Below are 23,323 nucleotides of genomic sequence, written 5' to 3' on the forward strand. Positions count from 1 at the left end.
TCCATTTTATTACTTTCTTGGAACCTTTAGTATTGACTATCTGTAAGTTAACATCCCCATATAGTAGGTTTTGCTTTGACTTTTTATGCTAGGTATTCCCCTTATTATTCATTTTTCTCTAAATTTCAATCAGTAATCTTATTTAACAAATATATACCAAGAACCTACTTGATAGCCAGACTTACTGGTACTCACTGATACTAGACGAAAGATTCCAGGTTTTTTGTCTACAAATAATCCCTGAGAAAACGACGACATGAAGACAGTAAGTGCAATAAAGTCTGCTTGCAGGAAAGCACAAGGAGCCAGAAATGAATCATGACCAACTGCAGAAAGGAATAAACTAGTCAAAGCACTAAAATTTAATGAGAAGATAATTTTTAAAGTAGGTGAAATTGAAGAGAAGTTACACGTAACATTATTATAAATTTAAAAATCATGCATATTCTTCTCCATCAAATTTCTCAAACGCAGTTAAAAACACACACGTACAAAACCAAGCAATTATAAATCTTCTGAAGCATGTAACTGTGATTAGCTGCTACTCTCAGCAATATAAAAATACTTTCACCACAATTACATTCCAGCCTGTAATGTAATTCAAAACAAACAAGTCAGACATCGCTCAAATGGCAGAATCAACAAATACAGATGCTTTGCATCAAGGAAATGAATCCACCAAAGAAATGCAAAAGGGGCCTGGAGCAGGGCTTCTGGTGGAACGGCGAGGCCCCCTTCTGGGCGGACACAGCGCACCCCAGTGAGCTTCCACTGTGCTCTTCTTCCGTGGACGCCAACCCTCAGTGCAGTCAGAAAGAGCCAGTATCGGGGACTTCCGGCTGCGGAGACTCTTCCCGGGGTTGTGTGCTCATTTTTCAATTTTAGATTTTAAATTCTAAACCTGGACTTTTATAAAAGGAAATAACAATTTGATTTCAGAGTAGGTAAAGCCATTCCATTTATTTGTGCAACCAGCAGTCCCAACACCAAATGACATGCCCGTCCCCTTTACCCCCTTCTCCCTTTCTCCTTAACACACTGCATAATCAGTCAGGCATAGTAGGTCTCCCCGCCAGAATATCAGCTCCATGAGGGAAGGATTCATTGTTTTGTTCACTGATTCGATGATCAAATGGAGCCTGACATAGTATAGCTGCTCGGTAAAAAAGGAATTGTCTCACTTCTGCTTCTATCTTTTAAGAAAATATTCATCTTCATCTTCAAAGAAGGCATAAGTAAGCTTCTATTATAGCAATATGCTATAATTTAAAAATGACACTTAAGTACTTGTTTTAAAAGTGTGCATTTTCTCGACCTGCTTTATAAAAGCAAAAAGAAATCTGTTCTGAGGCACACACAATCGTAATCTATACGTATATAATTAATATACAAATTCCAAGAAAGTCACGGGCCCCCAACACCCCGGGAGGACACAGTGGCTGCAAAGAATGAAGGATCCAATTCTGGAAAGCCAGGCCCAAAGCAGGTGCCCCCACTGCGGCACAGTGTGGCACACTCCAGTCAGGACACATGCCAGGAAACTGGGTCTGGATACACATTCGCTGAAACTCAGCAGTCTCCTGGCCCAGGCACAGTGATTTTGGCAGGAAGAGTATGTACTGCTTAGTAATTTCTAAAACTTCCATCTTTACTTTCCCCTCTTCTTAAAATGGTCTTTAAGCCTATGGAAAAGCTAACCATTGTTTAGAACTGTCAGACTTCTAAAAAGTGCTAATTTGTTCCCTTAACACAGCAAATAGTGGGGGATGATTTTCCCACGGAATGAGGACACATGGGAACATATGATTCAATGATGTCAACAACTTTCAGTCCAAGAATTTCGTCGAGGAACAGCAGCCTTCCCTCAGAACAAGTTCAAGGTTTCTGACATTCCTTTTTCCGAACTTTTGATTTTGGTGCTGTGAAAACAATAGCAAAGAAAAAAAAAGAAAATGAAGAGGAGGGCCCACGTCAGACTCTCTTCACACTGCATTGTCTTAAGTGAGGTTATGTTATGCAGAGCAGGGGAAAACTGACCGTTTGGATTTTCCTGTTTGTAGAAGGTCTTCAACATTTCCACTGCCTCCTCGGCCCGATATCCAGGAATGCACTGTTGAAATGAGAAGACTGAGGATGATTATTGCCCAGTGAAAATATGGCCTGTGTCCCATAAAAACAGCAACGTATACATAATTACGTAAACTTCTTTCAGATAATCTTGGGCACAGCAGTGATGTGGGCAAAGAAATATATTTCCAAGGGAATAGGCCCACGGACTCCAATATCAATCTAGTCAACTATTAATTCTCAGCCAACTACTATTGAAGTTACTAGCTATGTGGGCAAGATAGGGAAACTCTCTGTGCCTCAGCTTCCTTATGTATAAAATGTATGTAATTATAGCACTTACCTCTGAGGGATTTCATGAAGATCAAGTAAGATTACGTAAAATAACACCTGTTAAATACCTGACACGTTGTAAGTGTTTGTTAGGCATCTGCTATGTTTATCTACTGTTATTCGCTGGTGGCCCAGGAAGTGTTTGATGCTAAGCTAGAGTTGGTAGTCCACAGCTAAAAATGATCAGCTAAGCATGATTTTTATAATTTTAAACGGTTTAAAAAAAAAAAAAAAGAAGAAGAAGATGTGACACACGTGTGAGTGACTCACAAAAGCTAAAATATTTACTATTAGGCTCTTTACTGTAGTGGATGTTTTTAAAAGGGTTTAGTTTGATCTATCTTTGGTATCTAACTACAGAGAAAAGATCGATTAAGGGAAAGAATAAGAAATTATGATAACGGTAAGGAGTGAAATTATATATAAAATATTACATGAGAATGAAACTTGAACTTGCCTTAAAGATAGCAAATATTTAAAGAGGCTGATCATAGCGTTTCAGGGAGAGAGTAAGAATGAGCTTGGGTTGTGTGAGGAATCCAACTAATGGTGGGTAGGGGGGGTGCCATACGTAAAGAAATTAAAGAGATAAAATAAGGTCAAAATATACAGGCTTTGAAGGTGAGTTACAGGAGTTTGAACTCGACACGCTGCATCCTTCTAAGATGCACGAAATGAAAAAATGAACAGAGATTCCAGGGAGGCACATCCGGAAGCAGCCACAGGAGGGAAGCAGCCAGTGAGCGCCAGCACACGGGCCTGGCGCGTGTGGTCTGTTCCTCAGAATGAACCCCCTTTTTCTTGCACCTTCAGTCAGCTCTTACCTGGACCTACGAAGCCTGAATAAAACTTCCCATCAAAAGAAAACCTTTACAAGTTCAATGCTTTTAGGTTGCACATATAAGAGAGATCATCAGGGGCACCTGGGTTAAGTGTCCAACTCTTTGACATCGACTCAGGTCATGATCTCACAGTTTGTGTATTTAAGCCCCTCATTGGACTCTGTGCCAACAAGATGGAGCTGCTTGGGATTCCCTCCCTCCCTCTCTCTTTGCCCCTCCTGCTCACACACACACACACACACACACTCCTCTCTCTCTCTCTCTCTCTCTCTCTCTCTCTCTCTCAAAATAAATCAATAAACTTTAAACAAGGAGATTGTATAGTACTTGTCTTTCTCTGTTCGATTTATTTCACTTGGCATAATGAATGCCCTCAAGGTCTGTCCATGTTGTCCTAAATGGCAGGATTTCCTTCCTTTTTATGGCTGAATAACATCCTATTGCTTATATGTAATAAAATATACATTTATATGGAACATTCCCGTTACAGAAGCAGAGAGCAGAATGGTAGTTGGCAGGGGTGGAGGGTTGAGGGTTGTGGGAAATGAAGAGACAGTGCAAATGGCATGAACTTTTAGTTGTAAGGTAAGTTCTAAGGATCTAAGGAACAGCATGGTGACTATAGCTAACGATACTGTACTGTGTACTTAAAAGCTGTGAAGAGAGTAGAGTTTAAATGTTCTCCCTGTAAAAACAAAATGGTAATTATGTGTGGTGAATGGTGTGTTAACTAACTTTATTTTGGTAAACCCTTCACATCTATATATCTATCAAATCATCTCATTGTACACCTTAAACTTACACAATGTTATTTGTCAATTATTTCTCAGTAAAGCTGGGGGGAGAAAATCCCAATAACTTTTCTTTGACCCTGCTCCCTTGGGAAGCCACTGCCCTGCTGCTCCCTGAGAACATTCCAGACTCCTGGCTGGCACTTGTGCGGCTCTCATTTCCTCCTCAACTTCATCCATGAGGGCTTGTGCTCCCAGATCTCCCACGGGCCCCTGCTGAACAAAACACTGGTTTCCTTTCCATTGTCCTCAGCTGTCGGCAATGGTGGACTACTGACCATCCTCACCTCTTTTTGGAGCTCTCTCTTCCCTTGGTGTCTCCGTTCTCACAACCTTCTCAGACCATTCCAACCATGGTGGGTCAGTCCCCCTCTCCTCCCGTTAGTCTGTGCTCCTCAGAGCTCCTGCCTCTTCTCATACTCTCACGAGCACCAAAGAAGCACAAAGCACGCTCCCCTCCTGTGAAGTAAGAGCAATGGTCCTCCACCGTGGCTGCTCACTGGAATTGCCTGGAAACTCTCTTAAGAAAATACTAATATCCTCCACCCTCTCACCTTCTTATACAGTTGGTCTGGGGCAGGGACTTATCACAGGCACACTTAAAAGTCTCTATAATATGCAGTGTGGGATGAGACCTACTGAGTTACAGATGGAGAAGGAAACTGCATCACTCTAAGGTACCAAGACAGTATTTTCAACTATTCATTATAGCAATAAATTGTGGCTTTAATAAAAAGCATGCATTCTTATTAAAATAAACTTTTAAAAATGGAGTGGGCATGTATTGTAAATTAATCACTATCTTCTCTGAAAAGAATAGTTCTTTTAAGAGTTGGGTTGGGGGTTGGGGGAGTTCTGTAGGTCTCCTCTATGAGCTTAATTCAGCTTATAATATAGCATTAAAGGAATCTATGATTTTGCAATACAAAAACAGCATCCTACCTTCCACAACCCCTGCCCCCACTGGCCCCAACCTGAACCAACCAAATAAAGGAAGAAAACACAGATCCAGAAGCCTGGGGTGTCAATGTTTTCTTTAGAATCCAAAATACTTAAACAAAAAAACATAATTTGGCATCAAACCTGGAGATATGGTTTCAAATGACGGTTAATTCATTTCACTGGAGCCAATTTGTCCAAGTACACACACTACAATCTTACTCTTTGGTTCAGTGAGATCAGCTCTGTGCAGAGACATGTAGGAAAGGGCTGTTTATGCACTTAGTGTCACTGATGTTTTGGAGAGAAATTTTCTACCTATATCTGATACCAAGGGCTCATCTTTGTTCCGCCTCAAAGCTTTGAGAAACTCTTAAGATCTTTCTCATAAATAAAATACAAGGTCAGTAATTCACTTGCTAAGAGTTATGTAAGTAAAATCTGAGCCACTAACAGAAGTGACTGGAAAAATCAAATCACTTTGCAGATTTCATGTTCACTAGAAGTGGGGCTCGAGCTCACCCCATGTGGAGCTTGAACTCATGAACAGTGAGGTCATGAACTGAGCCAAGGTCAGATACTTAACAACGAGCCACCCAGATGCCTTGAAGATTTTTCTAACAGTCAAGCTGATAGCATTGTTTACTCTCTGTCATTCTATTATACTTTCTTTTCCGATGTGATGTTAAAAGTCATTTATTCTCAGATGTACGGAAGTTGTTAGGAAAGCTAACGTTCAGCTGGAAAAACTCACAATAGAATGTTTTCCAAAATTTGTTCTCAGTGGGATTCAGCCAAACTGAGCCCTTCATAGGTACTTGGTATTCTCCTAAGAGTAGCTGAGATCTTTGAAGTTAACTGCACACCGTGTCAAGCCTTTTCTTCTTAAAACATAATACTTCAGGATTCACTTTGGAGAAAAAAAAAATCATGCCAGTTTACGAAAAATGATATGTATCTACAGTCCAAAGTCTGAAATAGAAATTCCTATTGCCCATAGTCTTAAACATAAAACCTTGGGAAGAGGTGGCAAGATTAAAGGGAAAGTAGAATTTTTAAGGGAAGACACAAGCAACGTGGATGCTTGGGTCTGGGGGAAGTTTCAATGTTGAAAAGGCAGGGGGTAAAATGATGAAAATACAGGTATTAATTGCTACACACCAAAAATAGTACATAGCGATAAAGCAAAATGATTAGCTCCGTGCAAAAATATTGTGTGTGCACTGTAAATAGCATCTACTGTTAACTGAGAGAGTCCAAGCTTCACCCAAACTCGGTACAGCACGGAGCTGGGGACACTCACTGAGTGAAAATGCCAACAGTTGAACCGTCAGGAGAGATACGTTGGAAGGTTGGGGACTTACTTCTGGAAAGATTCTGTTAATTAAGAGAGCCAAGCACCTACCTGAAATGATTACCTGTTCTCTTACACTGAGGCATAATGAACTTGACCAGCGGTCTCAGAGTCTACCTGGGTCCAGTATGGCTCTTTGGTATACTGACCACGTGTGAACAAATCCCAAGCTCATAAGGAGATCAAAGGAATTTGAAAGAAAGAAAAAGCACGAGCAGGTCGTACTACCTGAAATGGTCTCCCAGTACTCGGTAAATCAGCAGAGGCGATATTGAGGACGGAGCCACAGCCACCAAACCGTTCGTTCTGACAGCCATAGACCACCAGCGGGATTTATGAGAAAGAATTAAGGTCCTGAAGCAAATGTGCAGTTCAAATGTGTATAGTGACAAAACCAGGGTAGGTTTTGAACTAGCAAATAATTTTTTAAAGATCTTAGACACAAACTTCCTACACTCAGTATCTGTGTTGCTTACTCTATGACACAGTTCAAAGAGCTATAACTTTTTCCATTTCCCATTTATTTACAATTATCGTATCATATGTGCTGTGTTTTTTACCTGATACTTGCTTTTGACTTAATACTATTCATACTTTGTAATAGGTATTCATGGCAAAAATAAACAAAAACGTATAAACAGAGAAAGAAAAAATTTAAATCACCTATAATCTATTACCCAAAGGTACATATTCTTTAGATCTTTTCTCTGTACACAGTTGTATAATCTACTTCAGCTTTAATTTGTTAGCTCTGAGTTTTTTCTTTCTCTAGTTCATTTGGTTAACAGTTTTACATCTGTTGATATGAAACAAAGTAATTTTATTATTTAAAAATCTTTCCTAAATATTTTTTGGTCAAGGGGCACAATACTTTATGACTTGCTTCATAAGTCTGCTTTCATATATTAGAAGTCTGGCCATGTTCAAGTCTATAGGAAACGGCCTGAGACATTAACTCACAAAGTCAAAGGATACTCATGAGGCGGAGGGCAGCCGCACACATAATACACGGCTCCACGGTGACATACAGCACGGTGTGTTCAAATACTTCAGAAGGACTCTTCCCACGTTGGCAGCACCAGTCTAGGGCCTGATCGATGGCCACCATTTCTGCATGTCGAGTCGCCTGGAAAAAGAGAGGTGATGGCATCAACACGCAACTGTATTTTACAAACGCTCAAAAATAAACACCCAAATGGGCCTAATGTTTTTGCCAACGTTTTAATGAATAAGGGTTTCAGGGACACCCTTAGCACTCAAGTACCATAACCTCACCAACGAAAGACAGCTAATCTGAGATGTCGCGTGAATTATGCTACATTTTTAGTTACTTCAAAACTTCAGGGGACACTCTTTCAATTAAATGCCATAGAGAATATAAGTCTCAAAACAAAACAACAACAACAAAAAAGAGTCTAGGGTGTGTGAATATTCTAGGGGAAGTTTGAAGTCTTCATAAGCATGGGCTCCAGTTTCAGATGTTTTCAAGGCTGTCCCTCACCTCGCTCTAAGCAGATCCATATTTAGTTTACTGGAATGTCATCACCTCTATTTTTGGGGGGATGAGATTTAATATTAGGGCAGACTCAAGAGAAAACTAGAGATTTGGCATCAGTCTCTGATACCTCATGGCTGGCATCAGAATATAGGAGAAATCACACAGCAGTTGGAAATACCCGTACTTAACTTTGAATCCTGACTGTGGCCTCACTCATTACATGGCCTTGGGCAAGTTACATAACTTTTCTAAGCAGTGGGTCCCCCATGTGTAAAACGGGGTATGCTGGAACATACAGCTCATAAAACACTGAATTATATGAAGCATATGCTGCATGCTCTATATGTACTCTGCTATGCAGTACTTATTAATAATATTCAGGATGATCACATTTTTCAATAAACTTATACTGATTGCTAACTAAGTACAAGTCATAGTGCTAAATCCTATGTGAAGTTAGAGTCATCAACAAGTATAAAATCTGGAGAGGCAAATAGAAAGGTGCTAACGTGTGACATAGAGTAGGGCGTGAAAAGTGCTGGGACTATGGTCCTAGGTGCCATGGAGGCTCGAAGCAGGTTGCAAGCAGGGCTGGTCCAGAATTATGAACTCAGAGCTGTAAGACCCCTTAGAGAGCAGGTTCCCAAAGCTGCCTGCACACCAGACCTAACTGGGGAGCTTAAGAAGTTTCCCCAACTTGATTCTTTTTAAAAAACCAGATTCAAAATTACTGAATCATATCTCCCCAGAATTCTCCAGAAGTAACTGTTGAACCGAATCACTGCAATCAACCTCTCTTTTAGTGTGAAGAGCCAGAAGCTAAGTCAGGACATATAAAAAACACACCGCTAGAAAAGGTGATGGTAGTCAACGGCAGGGTGGTAGTATCAGAGACAAGAGTAGGACTCAAGGCTCCTCATTTGGGGTCAAGAGTCTTTCTATAATATTTTATAGGGTAATCTTCTCTAAGACACAATACCAAAATAAATGCAGGCTAATTTCAAGATACTGAAGAAACCCAGATCATTGGAGGGTTAGATGGATGACGTTAGGGCATACAAAGTTCTCATATTAAATATACCCTACCAAACCATAAAATATAACTAGGGAGATAGGACAATTACTTAAAATATAGAATTCTACTTCCAGAAAAATATCTGTATATTTACTAACTGCTACATTATGTTTATTACTTATCTCACAAATGTTTTGATATCCATGATAATTGCTTTGTGAATTTGGGTTCCTACTTTGAATGTGCTTTTTTTTTTTTTGATATGATAGATAAACTTTAAATTTCCCACAGCACCATTACAATACTGGCTTCTTCTCTAGCTCCCAAGATCAAATGATACGATCAAAGTCTGTGTGAGTGCCGTTATGGTTATAAGCTGTCCATGAGTCCAGGTAGTACTTCTTCTATTCATAAAATTGTGACACACTGTTGTCATATCAAGAAGTAATGCCTTAATTCATGAACGCCTCAACCTAACCCCAATAATATAAAGGCACACAAGCTATTAAGGTGTGATACCACATGTAGGCATAGAGACAGCAGGTGAGAGAGACTATCCCACTGAATTCTCTTAAGACACATTTTCATTTATACAATCGTTTTAATCCTTCAAAGATATAAACTGAAGATGACTGTTTAACTTACCAGGAGGAATACATTATTTAAAGGTAATAAAAAATGTGATACGAGTTAAACTGATGTTTTGTAAAGTAGAATTTTCATATATCAGATACACTTAAGATGGAGATTAGATTCATTTCTTTAGTATTGAAACTCCAGTGTAATAAAACCCCCTCTTGAGTTTCACTCAAGTGTTAAAGTAAAACTCCATGAAATAGAAAATAAGCTGCAAAGATTTTATTGCTCCATTAAGTTTTTCTTAATTTTCCAGCTTTAAAAAAAACCCAATATATATCACTTTTATAATCAGAAAAAAAGAAATTCAGAAGAAGAAATGTTAAGAGAAACTACCCTTCCATTGATCCCTACAGGTCTCTACACAGACCCATCTTCTCGCCAACTGTGACGAAGTTCAGGGCACTCCTACCTTTACTGCTATGTGTGCGATTATACTATTCAATTGACATACATTTTTGGTTTGATTAACTTCATTTCGTCCCTTGCCCACAATTTCATTGTTGTAGACCATGAGGCAGCCAACGGGAACTTCAGTGTTTTCTAGGGCTTCTTTGGCCTAAAAGACAAAGTGGAAAAATTAAGATCTAACGTTCAATACTTAAAAAGACTACAGGAAAGAAATAGATGCAAAGTGAACACACACATATAAACATTAAACAAAGAAATATGCTGAGCTCTCCCTCTCCTCAAATATAGTTCAGGACGCAATGCCTTCATTCTCCATTGGTTCCATATGAAAGGAGATTCAAGAAAAAACTCCCTTTACAGGTTCTGAGCTCCCCGATTTTTTCTTCTCATTGGAAGCAGAAGTGAGCAAAAGACTCTTATTGACTCTTGTTCTTAAGTTGGCAGGGTCTGTGCAGCTTTTCAGAGACCATATATAGATTTGCAAAGGAAAAGAATAACATGTATAAATACTTTACTGAAATCCATTTCTTGTTGAAATTCTACTTGCTTAATTGGTTTTTGTTTCTCTAAATAGTATAGAAAATATCCTCTTGAGTTCCAATAGCATAAAGGTAACCAGACTGGATGTCTCTCTGTGCTCACAATTTCTGCTTCAACACAAGAAAAGTTTAGGAGCGCTCTGTGTTAAAATGGTACAACCACTTTGAAGAACACTTTGGAAATTTCTCTAAAAAGAAAACATGCATAGAGCCTATGAACAAATTCCACTTCTAAGTATTTATTTAAGAGGAGAGAATATACGTTCACAAAAAAAAAAAAACCCAAAAGAAGCCCTTGTAAAAGAATGTTCATAATAGTTTGATTCATAATACCCAATCTTGAAACAGTGCAGGTGTCCTTCAACAAAAGAATGGATAAACAAACTGGCATAATAACACAATGGAATACTATCGAGCAATAAAAAGAAAAACGCTAGGGCTACACACAACAACATGGGTGAATCTCAGACATGCTGAGTAAAAGCAACACACATGCTATCTGATTCCCTTCGGGTTTTGTCCTAGAACAGACAAAACTGAACACCAAAGACAGCAATTTCTTCATGGTAGGGCATGTGTAGACTGATTAGAAAGGGACACAAGGAACTTTCCCCGCGTGCTCAAAACGATCTTGAAAAGAGTGTGGGTTACACAGATGTTTGCATCAGTCAAAACAGAATAGACAATGCATTAAGACCTGTGCATTTCATTGTATGTAAAGTCCACCTCAATGGAAAGACATAAATTAGAAAAATAAGCTTGGGAACATTTCCAGCACCACCATCCAGGAAATGGCAAACCAACGGTTATATTTGCAAAGTCTCCCTCATCACAGGTTGTTTATTTTTCTTCTGGCCCTGTCACTGGTTGAGCCGGTTGGGGCCCAAGACAGTAAAAGAATACTTTTTAGGGGCAGACAGCAGAAGCAAGCAGGTCATATCTGAGTACTCCTTAATCCTGTTGCTGAGAGAGAACAAAGGAAGAATACAACCCTGGAACCTGGTGTACAATCATTTCCCATGTACCGTAGTCAAGAAAATCCAAGTATGGCTGTTTCTAGAAAGCCATAGCATTTCTTATATATGACAGGCCTGAAGACACTTTGGAAGACTAGATTACCAATTAAGTGTAGGTATTCATACATAGCAGATAGTGCAAAGTTGAAGCTATCACTTTAAGACAGCATTTTCTGTCTCCTGCACTAGCCCCCTATTCCAGGCTCTATTTAATTTCGGGTAGAAATAACTTCCCATCATAATGCCAATATGGGTTCTTTAGTCATTTCAACCATGCTCAACTGACCCTTAACTTGTCATTGAGCCAAGAAAAAAAAGTGAAAGGAGAGGCACACAGTGGTAGGAAACTGTACCTCTCCTTCCTCCTTCAGGGTGGTGGGACAGAGCTGGGGCCTGCATCGATGTAAGGGCACAGTATTTGAAGCAGGAAGACTTCATTCTTCAGAACCACATCATGAACCCACTTCTGTCTAGTTCTGTAACAATGGGTAAAGTGAGCTCCGTTTATGCAAAGCTTGAAAGTCTGAAGAGTTCCAAAGTTTGTGAACATACACAAATACACATACAGCTAGGGAAGATGGAGATGTTGAGCACCCATGCCTGCCGTTAAGTTAAGGCAGTCGGCACACAGCGAATGTTGTTTAAAGTAAGATCGGGGGTAAGATCGGGGGTAGGGAGCACCCCTCAGTGGCTCAGTCGGTTGAGCATCTGACTCCTGATTTCGGCTCAAGTCACGATCTCACAGTTCCCAGGGGTTCCCAGGATTCAGCCCCACATCTGGGCTCTGTGCCAACAGCACAGAGTCTGTTTGGGATTCTCTCTCTCCCTCTCTCTTGACTTCTTCCCCATCCGTGCTCCCTCTCTCTCTCTCAAATTAAATAATTAAACATTATAAAAGTAAATAAAAATTTTAAAAAGAGAAAAAACAAATAAATAAGATTACAGGGCTCCTGGCTGGCTTAGTCAGAAGAACATGAGACTCTGGATCTCCAGGTCATGAGTTCAAGCCCCATGTAGAGTGTAGAGATTACTTAAAATAAAAACTTAAAAAAAAAAAAAAAGATTAGGAGTACACATAACCCCAGGTACACATGGGAGAGAAATCATTTAATCATCCAACAAACATTTGTTGAAGATCTTGAGACAAGGAAATTATTCTGAATTATTAAGGTGGCTCTAAATACAATCACTAGTGTCCTTATAAGGGCGAGGCAGAAAGGTTTGAAGATGTTACGCTGTTGGCTTTGAAGATGGATGCATGAAGGGGCATGAGCCAATCAAGGAATGTTGCTCCAGAAGCTGGAAAAGGTGAGGACACATTCTCTAGAGCCTCCAGAGGGCACACAGCCCTGCTGATGCATGAGGTTTTAGCCCGATGACATGAATTTAGAACAAACACCAGGCCTCCAGAACTGTAAGAGAATAAACTTGTGGTGTTTTAAGTTAACAAGTTTGTACTACTCTGTTACAGAAGCCACAGGAAACTAATACACCCTGTTAAGAAGAAGAGACAGGCTAAAACTGGGAGAAAATATTTGCAAACCACATATCCAACAAAGGTCTATTATCAAGACTATATAAAGAACTCTTGAAGTCCAATGATAAAAAATTAAAAAATAAATAAATAAATAAATCCCACTAGAGAATGGACAAAAACTATTAACAGACACTTCACCAAAGAGGGCATACAGATGGCAAATAAGTACATGAAAAGATAGTCATACCACTAGCCATTAGGGAAATGCATGTTACAATCACAATCAATGAATTGTCACTACACACCTATCAGACTGGCTAAAATAAAATGTAAAAACCCCAAATGCTGGCGAGGCTGAGGAAGAACGGTATCACTCTAGACTGTTAACATATGACCCAGCAATGGCACTCTTAGGCATTCTCCCAAGGCACTGAAGACTTATGTTCATACATACATACATTCATATATAGACACAAATGTTCATAGGAGTTTTATTCGTAATAGGCAAAAACTGCAAATGACCCAAACATCCTTCAAAGGATGAACAGTGAAGCAAACGTGTGAAATATCCATCCCATGGAATACTACACAGCAATAAAAGGAATAAACTACTGACCCACTCCACACTTGGATGGACCTCAAGGAAATCATGCTGCATGAAAACAACCAACCCCCAGAAGGTTACATATTTACACATACAACATTCCTGAATGCAAAATTACAGATACAAAGGATAGATCGTGCCTGCCAGGGTTTAAGGGCTTGAGGGGGAACGGTGGCCATAAAAAGTTGCAAGAGGGAGCCTTGTGGTGACTCAGCAGTCCTGGTGGTGGGTAAACAAAACTAAACATGGTATCATGTGCACAGAACTACACTTGTCCACACCGAGCTGAGGAAATCCGAATAGCTCTGCAAATTGCATCAATGTCATGTTCCTTGTTTGGATATTGCAACTAAAGTTATATAAGATGCTTCCACTGAGGAAAGCTGGGTGGAAGGTACATGTACCTTCCTGCTATGCTTTTTTGCAATTGCCTGTGAATTTATAATTATTCCAAAAGGAGAAGTTAAAAAAAGTTATAATAAAGGTGGAGTAAACTAGAAATAGCTTGTGACGGAGATTAAGAAGAAATGCCAAAAACCAGGAGTGAAAATCAGGAATGTCTGGTGTTAAGGAAGATCCAAGAAAAAAAGGTCAGTGACACAGAGGCAATTTTGGTGGAATGGGGGAAATGGAAACCAGTGGCTGGAAGAGTGAGCTACATGTAGGTTAAATTTCTAGCTCCCAACTACTACAAAAGACTGTTATGTAATAACAAGTGTTCTGATTCTGAGCTCCCAAATGATAAGAGTTTATAACTTGCTGAAACACTTACTTTGACCCAGGACTAGTTTAAGCACTTCAGAAGTATTAACACATTTAGTTTACAATGCTGAGATAGACTCAGTGAGCTTCTCCAAGCTACAGACGAGTAAACAGAGATGTGGGGTATTTAGGGAATTTGCTCACGTGAGAGTCTGGGACCAGAATCCAGAGAGTCTTTTCCATGCATTCAGTTCTGCAACAAAAATTTATGGAATACCTACCAGGTATCAGGTTTCTGGCCATTTAGCTTCAAATTTCTACTCTAGTCACCACCAATCTACTTTATCACTTTTGGGGTTCCAAATAGGTCCAGTTCAAGGGACAGAAGGAGAAGGAACACCTAAGAGAGTGAGATATAAAAAGTCTAAGGAGAAAAAAACTGCAAAAGAATAAATGATGGAGGGGGCCACGTGACCAAGATCTTCGGTTAAACGATCTCCTGAAGAATTCTATGTGTGGCCAGGTAGCTATTTCAAGCATGTAGAAGAGAGTTCAAGACCAAGGGGAGTAGAAGCAGTGGCAGAATCCAGGGAGTGTTTCCCAACGGGGTTCCAAGTCCCGCCCACCTGGAAGGGAGCATGGACCACCCTGCTGCACAGGGCTGCCCCTCTCTCCACCCAGGCCTCCAGGTGGCTGGGCCTGTGCCTTCCATTCTTTCCTTCGGCTCTTCCTTTTCCTCCCAGCAAACTTCCCTCCTTTATTCCATGTCCTACCTCTCAATGTTACCTTCTTATTTACTTAGAGTAACTTGTTTCTTGTGAAAAGTCTTAAGTGCTGTCCAAGTGAGAGAGAAAAACATGAGTGGTGGGAGTATTTAAATCTCATTATTGAGGGGGAACAGCCCAGCCCCCATGCCAACGGCCAGTGGATGAGGAGCTGCGAAGTGTGGGTTAGGGAGGAGGTGGAGAGAATAACCCCAAAACCCCACAGAAATGTGTTTAGGTGAAATGCTTTTCAGTAAAATACATATTTGCTTTGCTGTCAAGTTCAAAACAGAGTTAATTAAGCTAACTAAATAATTCACATAATCTTCAAACTCTCCCACCAACTCTTCTGTCAGGTCTGATCATCCCTTTACCTACTTGCTGTGTTACTTTGTACCTTGTCCTTTTGACATGCAGAAGTTTTAAATATTTATGTAAATAAAACCCATCCATTTTTCTCTTCTGCTTTCTCCCTTTGATGGTATAAAGAACCCATCTTCATTCCACATCTTCCAGATCTTCTCCTAACAAACACTAATGTTCATTTACCAGTGTCTCCTTTCTGGATTTAGTCTTATGCTGTTTCTTCAATTAGACTAACATTTTAACTTACAAAAGCATAGTAATAAATTTCTTTAAGATGACCCATATCTTTGGGACGCCTGGGTGTTTCAGTTGGTGTGGAGCCTGCTTGGGATTCTCTCTCTCTCTCTCTCTCTCTCTCTCTCTCTCTCTCTTGTCTCAAAACAAAAAACAAAAACAAAACAAACAAAAATACCATATCTTTACCATGCTAATTATTTGTGTGTGTTCTCTTTCAGTCTTTATTTATTTGATTAAAAAATAGCTTTTATTATTGAATATAATATGTCAGGGGCTTTACAAACATGATCTCTTTTAATCTACACAACCCTGTGAGCTAAATACTCTATACTCATTTCACAGAAGCGGCCTCTGTGGCTGAAAGGTTAAAACTCTGTCAAGGTTAGCTGGCTGTCAGTAGCCATTCTGGGGTTTAAATATATGCCTGTCCAAACTCTAAGCATACACATGTAGTATAAAGTAATTTGTATTTCTGTTTGCCTAATGTTGAATATCACATGTAGCTGTGATAGTTAATGTCATGTTTGTACCTAATATTCATAATCATTTTGATGACAGCACATTATTCAACACGGTCATATATCACGATTTAACCATTTCCCTTCATTGGAAGTTTTAAATGCTTCCTAGTTTTCCCTATTACATAGAACCTTGAAATGACAATGATTGCTTTTATGCTTCTAAACTATTTCCTTAAGATAAATGCCATACAACTACATTACAAGGTTAAATGACATAAACATTTATTTTTTGAGGCTGTTAATTACATTATTCCAGGTTGCCTTCCAAAAATGTTGTACCTATGAGACTGGTAGGGTTGCACTGATTTTTGTACAAACTCACTAATTTTAGATGACATTAAAAAATACATTTTTAAGCTCTCTCAAATCCATTTTCCTTTCTTCTGTAACCAAGGCCTATGCTGGTATATTAAAATCACAGACTAAGATAGAAATTTTCTAGGGCAACCACTTTATTTTAAACATGAAGTAAGTCAGACCAAGGTCATCAGAGTCAGACATTCTAGCCATCTGTATTGGCCATATAAATATGTCTACTCTCTACAAGTGTTATGAAGACGCTAGTATCCTCCCTATTACATGAAAACTGCATATTGCACTTTCAAATTCCTCAGAGCTTAACAGATTTGGCCCTAGATATGTTTCTGGTTTAATCTTAAACTCTTCTCATAAATACGTAGAGTACTTTGAATCACCTCAACAATCTTCGAAGTGACTTAAGATTTGAAGTCTCTGTAGTGGGGCGGGAATGATTGAACAAAGCACAAGATTTATGACAAGCACTTCTTCTCCTTTGTTTGAGCCTGCAAGAACATGTACCAACCCAAACCACAAGGCCTTCCTTGAGCCTGGATAGGAATAGGTAAAGTAGGCAATCACATCCCCTAGGGGCTTGTAATCCAATTAAGAGACAAAAATGTCAAGGCCAGACAGATCTTGGAAACTATTTGGATGCATCTTCTTTTATACAGTAGGAAGGGAAACCCCAGGGGTAGGCAGCAAAAGACAGTAAAAGGTCTTAAATGTTTCGTCTAGAAGTCTAGAGAATAGTGCAGAGGTAGGTATGTGGATGAAATGCCCCAATATATTATGACCAAATGATTAAAGGAAAATAAAGACCCAAAAGCTGAAAGGATAAAAAAAAAAAAACCCACCTCTGAAACATGAGTGGGAAAGCTCAATGACTTATTAACGTCAGCTGTTTCTGAAAACCCCTATTAAGTCTTCTCTGGCAGCATGTCTGAAAATCTCATCTAAGCAAGGTCCAGACATAATACTTTAAGAGCTCCTAAAGCAAATGAAAATAAACAGAAGGGACTGTAAATTCTGACTTCCTAGCATTCAGGCATCATCTGCCCTCTGGAGCACTCACCAAACAGAAGAATGAGAGCTTACTTTAAGGTATATTAGTCTTCCTTTGTATATATTATCATCCTCCCTCGTAAGAAGCTCCCTAAGATATTACTGAAATTATTTGGGGGAAGAGTGAAATTTTGATATTGTGAGAAGGGAGATGGTTCATTTTCAGAAATACTAAATAAAAGCTGGGCTGTCCAGTTAACAGTAGGTCTACAACCTCTGGAAATATATTCAACCCTCATCCCCAATCCCCCTACAATGAAGTCCCAACCTTTAGACACTTCATTTCCTGGTTCTTCTTCCCATCTCTTGTTTGGTGGCTTATTTTTGCAGGCTTTGAAATGAGCATGCACCATAAAAGGAGGAGAGACTAAAAGTCTCTGCCTCACCGCAGGGAATAGGTCTGTTCCAATCAGACTACTTTTTGCCTTCCATGGGCATAGGCAACCTCTGGGAAAGGCTGTAACCTCTATAGTACTCAGTCAATAAGGAATCAGAGGAAGGACCTGTGAGCTAGGAGGTAAATTGCCTGCTGTGACTGTCCCCAGTGTCCATCAGACACCTGCTCTTGGTTGATTAAAGCCTTGCTTCACTGTGCTTCAGTCTTGGTGTCCTTCCTTTGTTTGGGTCAGTGGGCTTACTTCTCACAGATATCAAATGAAAACTCCTATCTCCAACTTAGAGAATTTAGTAACATAAAGGAAGGTCAAGACAAACAAATCCATATTACACGTTACAAATTAATTTTTAAGTGTGTATGTGAACAGTAATTAAAGTATCAGAACACTATGTATTGTGTAAATTTAATGGAGGAAATAAATTATGAAATGTGCTCAAAGAACAGGTCCTAAAATCAAGTTAGTGGATCAGAAACAACAGTACCAAACTGGCCAGTTCGTGGATGTGTACGCGACACGGAAATGCTCCACCAGCAAGGGCATCATCTGTGCCCAGTACCACGTGCCCATCCAGTTGAACCTGGCTGAGGTTGACCAGGTGACAGTTATGCTCAATGGTCAGTTTAAAACCTACACACTCTGTGAACTAGTTAACAGGATGGGGAAGTCAAATGACTCCATCTTCCTGCTAGCCAAGGCCAACAGCATCATTTCAAAAAACTTCTGACTGAAGAGGCTTACACATGTGGGATATTTGTCATAAACAGCAACCCTCCCACCCCAAAATATTCAATGAAATTGAAGTACCAGGAAAACTGTACATGGGAAGGTTAAGTACTGAAACTTTTGTTTCAGAGATAGTTATGTGTGCGTTTACTGGGTTGTAATATAACGTAGACTTTTTTTTTTATTGTGAGTCACTTCCAAAAAAGTATGAGAAACAAGTTTAAAAGAGCAGTATGTAAGTAACAGAAACAAATGGATAGATGCTGTAATACATCATGGCTTGGAGAAAGATACTTGGCTGTAACAGTGAATGAATGCAGGGGGAATAGTATAAGTAGAAAACAAAGAATATACCAAAATCAGTTGCAGTTCTAAATTCCCAATGCCAAGCATAGTGTCCTCAATAAATATCTATGGAGTGAATGAATACATAATTATGGAACTAATTAACTATTGGAGACCAGAAGCCACTAAGGATAAGAATATGATTTTTTAAAAAAAGGATATAATCAAAAGCATGTATGAAAAAAAGATTTGTTAGAGAAATTTACATTTAGAGAAATGTAAAACGGAAGGCCATTTTACACATGTATATGTGTGCAGGTACAAATATTTATATACATATATGTATACATGCCAAACACACTTTTATCTCTATTAAAGAGCTTACTGGCATTCATAAGTATGAGTAAAGCTTAAATTATATACAAATCTGATTAGAGCCCTTCTTAACCAGCTGTCCTGAACGGAGAGAGGGAAGGAAGTGAAAAAGACAAGAAGTCAGTAGTATGGATGAATGAATGAATGACTGAATGAATGGTAGATCTGACTGGACAGGGGTTTGTTTTTACCCTGCTCTCCATCAGACACATCTTCAGCGTCCTTTCTTCTACTAGACAGGTTCAAGAGGTCATAAATACAAAATAATATGACTTTCCGAATCTGCGAGCCTGTCCTCAGGGAACGGGGACGCACCAGGTTCGGACCAGCAGCCGCTGAATGGGGATGTTTGGCTCATACTTGATGCCAGTGAAAAAAGAAATGATTTCTGTCCTTCCTCTCCTCCTTCCCGCACAGCACTGGGAGAATGGACCAAAGAAAACTTCAGGAGAGTAAAGCCAGCTGTTTATCCAGAAATGTGACCGCCATGGAGACTATGGTGACGAGAAAGCACACGCAGGACATTTGCTCAAATGCTTGGGTCGATAAGAGGGCCAAAGATAAGTTCCCGCCCACGGCACCCACCTCCTGGGCTCCTCACCATTTGCATCGCTTCCTCCATCCACTTTTCGGTCTCCTCCGCCGTCACCGAGCACCCGGCGCCACCAGCAGCCGGCGTGGAAGCCGCCTTTGCCTCCATCCTGCTTCCGGGCCGAGGCGCTCAGCGCCCCGGGCTGGAGCAGCACCAGCAGCAGCAGCAGCGGAGCGCTGGCAACGGAACTCGGCAGGTATGGGCCGCGGTTTCCAGGGAAGTCGAACGGCGATGCACCCGGGAGCGAATTCCGGACGGACCCGGGTGGCCCGGACCAGTGAGCGGGGACCGCGGCGCGGCGGCAGCAACAGAAAGCGCAGCTGCTCGCCCGGAGTCCACGCCCCCTCCCCGCCCCGGTGACAAGCTCTGCGGAAAGTCGCGTTTGTGATTTCTGAAGAGCACCGAGCGGCACCACGGCGGTGCTGCCTGGTCGTTGGGGCCAAGTGAAGAGGAAACGGTTTCCTGGCGGACAGCCCCCCACCCCCGCCGCCCCTAGGCAGCCCGCACCTTCAGGGTCTGAAGATGCTGAGATCTATGTGGAATTTTCTAAAACGTCACAAAAAGAAATGCATCTTCCTAGGCACAGTGCTCGGAGGTGGGTGACAGCGTCCTCGGAAAGGGACATTGGGAGAAGGGGGCGGAAGAGAGGTGACTGTCTTCGAAAATAGAGGCCGGGCGACCATAGTCCCGGATACGTGGAGGGGCTTCCCCTCGCCGGTCGACGGGGACGGAGAGCCGGGTGACTAACCCTTAAGAGTTTTCACGTCTCTGTGGTTGTGGGATTTGTGTCTTTTGCCCTGACGCTGCCCCTTACGCTGTTTTCTCTCCTGTCCTTCCTAACCATGGACCTGGGGAGAACCCACCACAATTACGTTCTGTTGCAAGATCATTGTTCTCTTACGAACACATATATTGTTTCCCTGTGAAGATTCTTCGTTTCTCGTTGGCACTCTCGGTGCTTTGTTTGGCTTTCATCCTTCGCAGAAGTTTCATAATGTACTAGGAGAGTTACCTAAAGCCTGCCCTTGAGTGTTGTTTAAAGTTAGGGGCGCCTGGGCACCTTAGTCAGTGAGCCTGGAGCCTGCTTGGGATTCTCTCTCCCTCCCTCTCCCTCTCCCTCTCTCTCCCCTTTCTCTCTCCCTCTCTCCCCCTTTCTCCCCTCCTCTCTCCCCCGCCCCCACCCTCTGCCCCTCTCCCCAGCTTTTGTGCCTGGGCTCTCTCTCTCTCTCAATAATAAAAAAAAAATTTTAAGTTAATTTTAATTTTTGAAAACTGCAGTTATTCTAAAGAACTGGAAGATATATACTAGACAAACATAAATCAGTGTTTTAGTTCTGTTTCTGCTTTAGAATACAAATTATGCAATAGGAACATGTTTGGGAAATGGTGTGCCTTCTTCCCCCGGGGGATCCTCAGGGTTAGGATGGGTGCCCATCCAGCTGGTGTAACTGAGTTGCACAGGCTGAGAGGTGATTTAGAAACAGGTAAGACAACCTTGAGAGCTTTTTGCCCCATATGAGTTATGTCATAATATGCATGGATTCGAAGGAGAGAATAAAAGGCCATGTGAGATGTAGGAGAAGGAAATGTAAGAATGTTAAGAGGGAATTTTTAGAATTTGATTTTTTTTTTTGAGCAGTTATCACTAATTACATGTTTTGGTCCCAGAAGTACTTAAAAAACAAGAACAGTAGTTTTCTAAACAATTTGGGTGTTTCTCTCTTACTATTAGATTATATTCTATCGCCCCCAATTTTATATTAACAATACCTTTGACATCAGTAATTCAGATATGTTCGTTCTTGAAGGTTTGAAATTGTCTCGATGGCATGGAGAATCTTTTCCTCATCTCTGAGGTCTATCACAAATCAGTAAATTTTTAGGTAAATTTTTACAGTATTCTTTGAGAAATCCTTTACCAATAAAGTATATTTTCCAGTATCTTCAGCCACTAACATCTAACGTATAGATCTCCCTCAACTTACAATGGGGTTATGACTCAATAAACTCATTAGCTGAAAATATCACAAGTCAAAAGTAGATTAATAGAGCTAACCTACCTAATGTCATAGCTTATCCTAGTCTATCTAAAGAATACTTACTTTAGACGACAGTTGGGCAAAAGTGTGTTTAATAATGAAGTGTTAGTATCTCATGTAATTCATTGAATACTGTACTGAAAGTGAAGGAAAGAATGGGTGAATGAGTACAGAATGATTGTAAGAGTTGTTTACTCTTAGTGATCGAATGGGTGACTGGGAGCAGGGCTCACTGCCACCCAGCCTCACCAGAGAGTATTGTACCACATGTCTGCTAGCCCAGGAAAAGATCAAAATTCAAAGTATGGATTCTACTGAATGTGTATCACTTTCATATCATCACAAAGTTGAAATTTTCATAATTCATGGACTGTCTGCATATTTCCATTATGCTCAGATTACTGAATCTATTTTATTTGTAGAAGTTAAAGACATGTATGATGGAAGAAGTATAAACAAAATACTTTTGGCACTGTAGAAGGAAGGAAAATAATCTCTTTAGCAATCTCAGAATAGCATACCCCTTCAGATTTCTGGAATAACCTAAGGGTAGAGTAGCCATAATGCTAGGGGAAGCTAAAGAGTATACTTAAGAGTAGTTATAGACTTTCTCAAAAATCTGTTGAGAGCTTTGTAATTACAGATTAAGAGAAATGAAAAAGGAAAAGAAATAGTCCACAGAGACAGAAAGAGAAAATAATCCTAGTGTTTTATCTTCAAGGGAAAGGTTCTACATGTTACATTTCAGTTAATCTAAGAAATAGTTATCAAGTGCCTGTAGTTTTGAAGGTAATATGATTGGAAATACAAGAGTTACAGATTTTTAATAGTAATAGCTACCGTTTGCTGGGTGCCCAGTGGGCACTGTGCTAAACTCTTCTATTCAGTGAGTATGACAAGAGTAGTTATTTTTTTAAGCGTATTTGTTTTCAAAGAGAAAGAAAGAGCAAGCATGAGCAGGAGAGGAGCAGAGAGAGAGAGGGATGGAGGGAGAGCGAGTGAGAGAGAGAGAGAGAGAGAGAATCCTAAGCAGGATCCACATTGTCAGCACAGAGCCCATATCCAGGCCTGATCTCACAAATGGTGAGATCGTGACCTGAGCCAAAATCAAGAGTCAGACACTTAACGGACTCAGACACCCAGGCACCCCAAAACTGAATTTTTGAAGTGGAAAGACTAGAAGATATTTTGCTTTACCAGCAGTGTTTTGAAAGGAAACCTCAAAACATTTTATACTTATTTTTGAGGTATTTCATGAATGTTTTCATTATTCATAAAGTCATAGCACAGAAGAAATTTTTTTTAAAAAACCCCTTATAAACCCAGTCTTTCATTTTATGGATGAAAAAATTGAGAGGAAAAGTCTTGCTCAAAATTACCTACCTAGCTGGTGCCACAACCATCAATATCTACTGTCTTCAGATCAGATTTAGGCAA

At 40.3% G+C, this 23,323-nt stretch overlaps 2 protein-coding genes and 1 pseudogene across 9 annotated transcripts in view; 2 read left to right on the top strand and 1 right to left on the bottom strand.

The window, feature by feature from the left end:
• Positions 1-339: 339 nt before the first annotated feature.
• On the bottom strand, positions 340-20,033 carry ADAT2 (adenosine deaminase tRNA specific 2). Of its 6 annotated transcripts, none has more exons than XM_029945435.1 (6): positions 19,857-20,033; positions 9,930-10,034; positions 7,302-7,452; positions 6,555-6,661; positions 2,038-2,110; positions 340-1,919 (listed from the first exon to the last, which is right to left on the bottom strand). In XM_029945435.1, the coding sequence occupies exons 1-6, from the start codon at positions 19,953-19,955 to the stop codon at positions 1,876-1,878; spliced, it is 579 nt and encodes a 192-aa protein (XP_029801295.1). In that variant the 5' UTR covers positions 19,956-20,033; the 3' UTR covers positions 340-1,875. The 6 variants fall into 6 exon arrangements, with proteins under 6 accessions (XP_029801295.1, XP_029801299.1, XP_029801301.1 ...); XM_029945439.1 differs by having other exon boundaries at positions 934-1,919; positions 19,841-19,929; XM_029945441.1 differs by lacking the exon at positions 19,857-20,033 and adding an exon at positions 19,571-19,589 and having other exon boundaries at positions 934-1,919.
• On the top strand, positions 18,294-18,596 carry LOC115296398 (annotated as a pseudogene).
• A 121-nt stretch (positions 20,034-20,154) lies between the features above and the next one.
• PEX3 (peroxisomal biogenesis factor 3) overlaps positions 20,155-23,323 on the top strand; it is a 32,928-nt gene continuing 29,759 nt past the window's right edge. For all 3 annotated transcript variants that reach the window (XR_003910520.1, XR_003910519.1, XM_029943782.1), the window contains exon 1: positions 20,155-20,442. Coding sequence is in view for 1 of the 3 variants with exons in the window: in XM_029943782.1 (XP_029799642.1) it covers positions 20,370-20,442 (73 nt within the window). In the remaining 2 variants the exon portion in view is untranslated. The remainder of the gene's footprint in view (positions 20,443-23,323) is intronic.

This window comes from Suricata suricatta, chromosome 7, assembly GCF_006229205.1.
Source record: "Suricata suricatta isolate VVHF042 chromosome 7, meerkat_22Aug2017_6uvM2_HiC, whole genome shotgun sequence".
Taxonomy (NCBI): domain Eukaryota; kingdom Metazoa; phylum Chordata; class Mammalia; order Carnivora; family Herpestidae; genus Suricata; species Suricata suricatta.

Excerpts from the sequence above, each read along its gene's own strand:
- ADAT2 (XM_029945435.1), bottom strand. The coding sequence starts at position 19,955 with ATGGAGGCAAAGGCGGCTTCCACGCCGGCTGCTGGTGGCGCCGGGTGC. Across the intron at positions 6,662-7,301 it reads GGCTGCCCTCCGCCTCATGA|AAATCCCGCTGGTGGTCTAT; the intron begins GTATCCTTTGAC and ends ATTCTTTCTCAT. Across the intron at positions 2,111-6,554 it reads GTACTGGGAGACCATTTCAG|TGCATTCCTGGATATCGGGC; the intron begins GTAGTACGACCT and ends TCATTTCAACAG.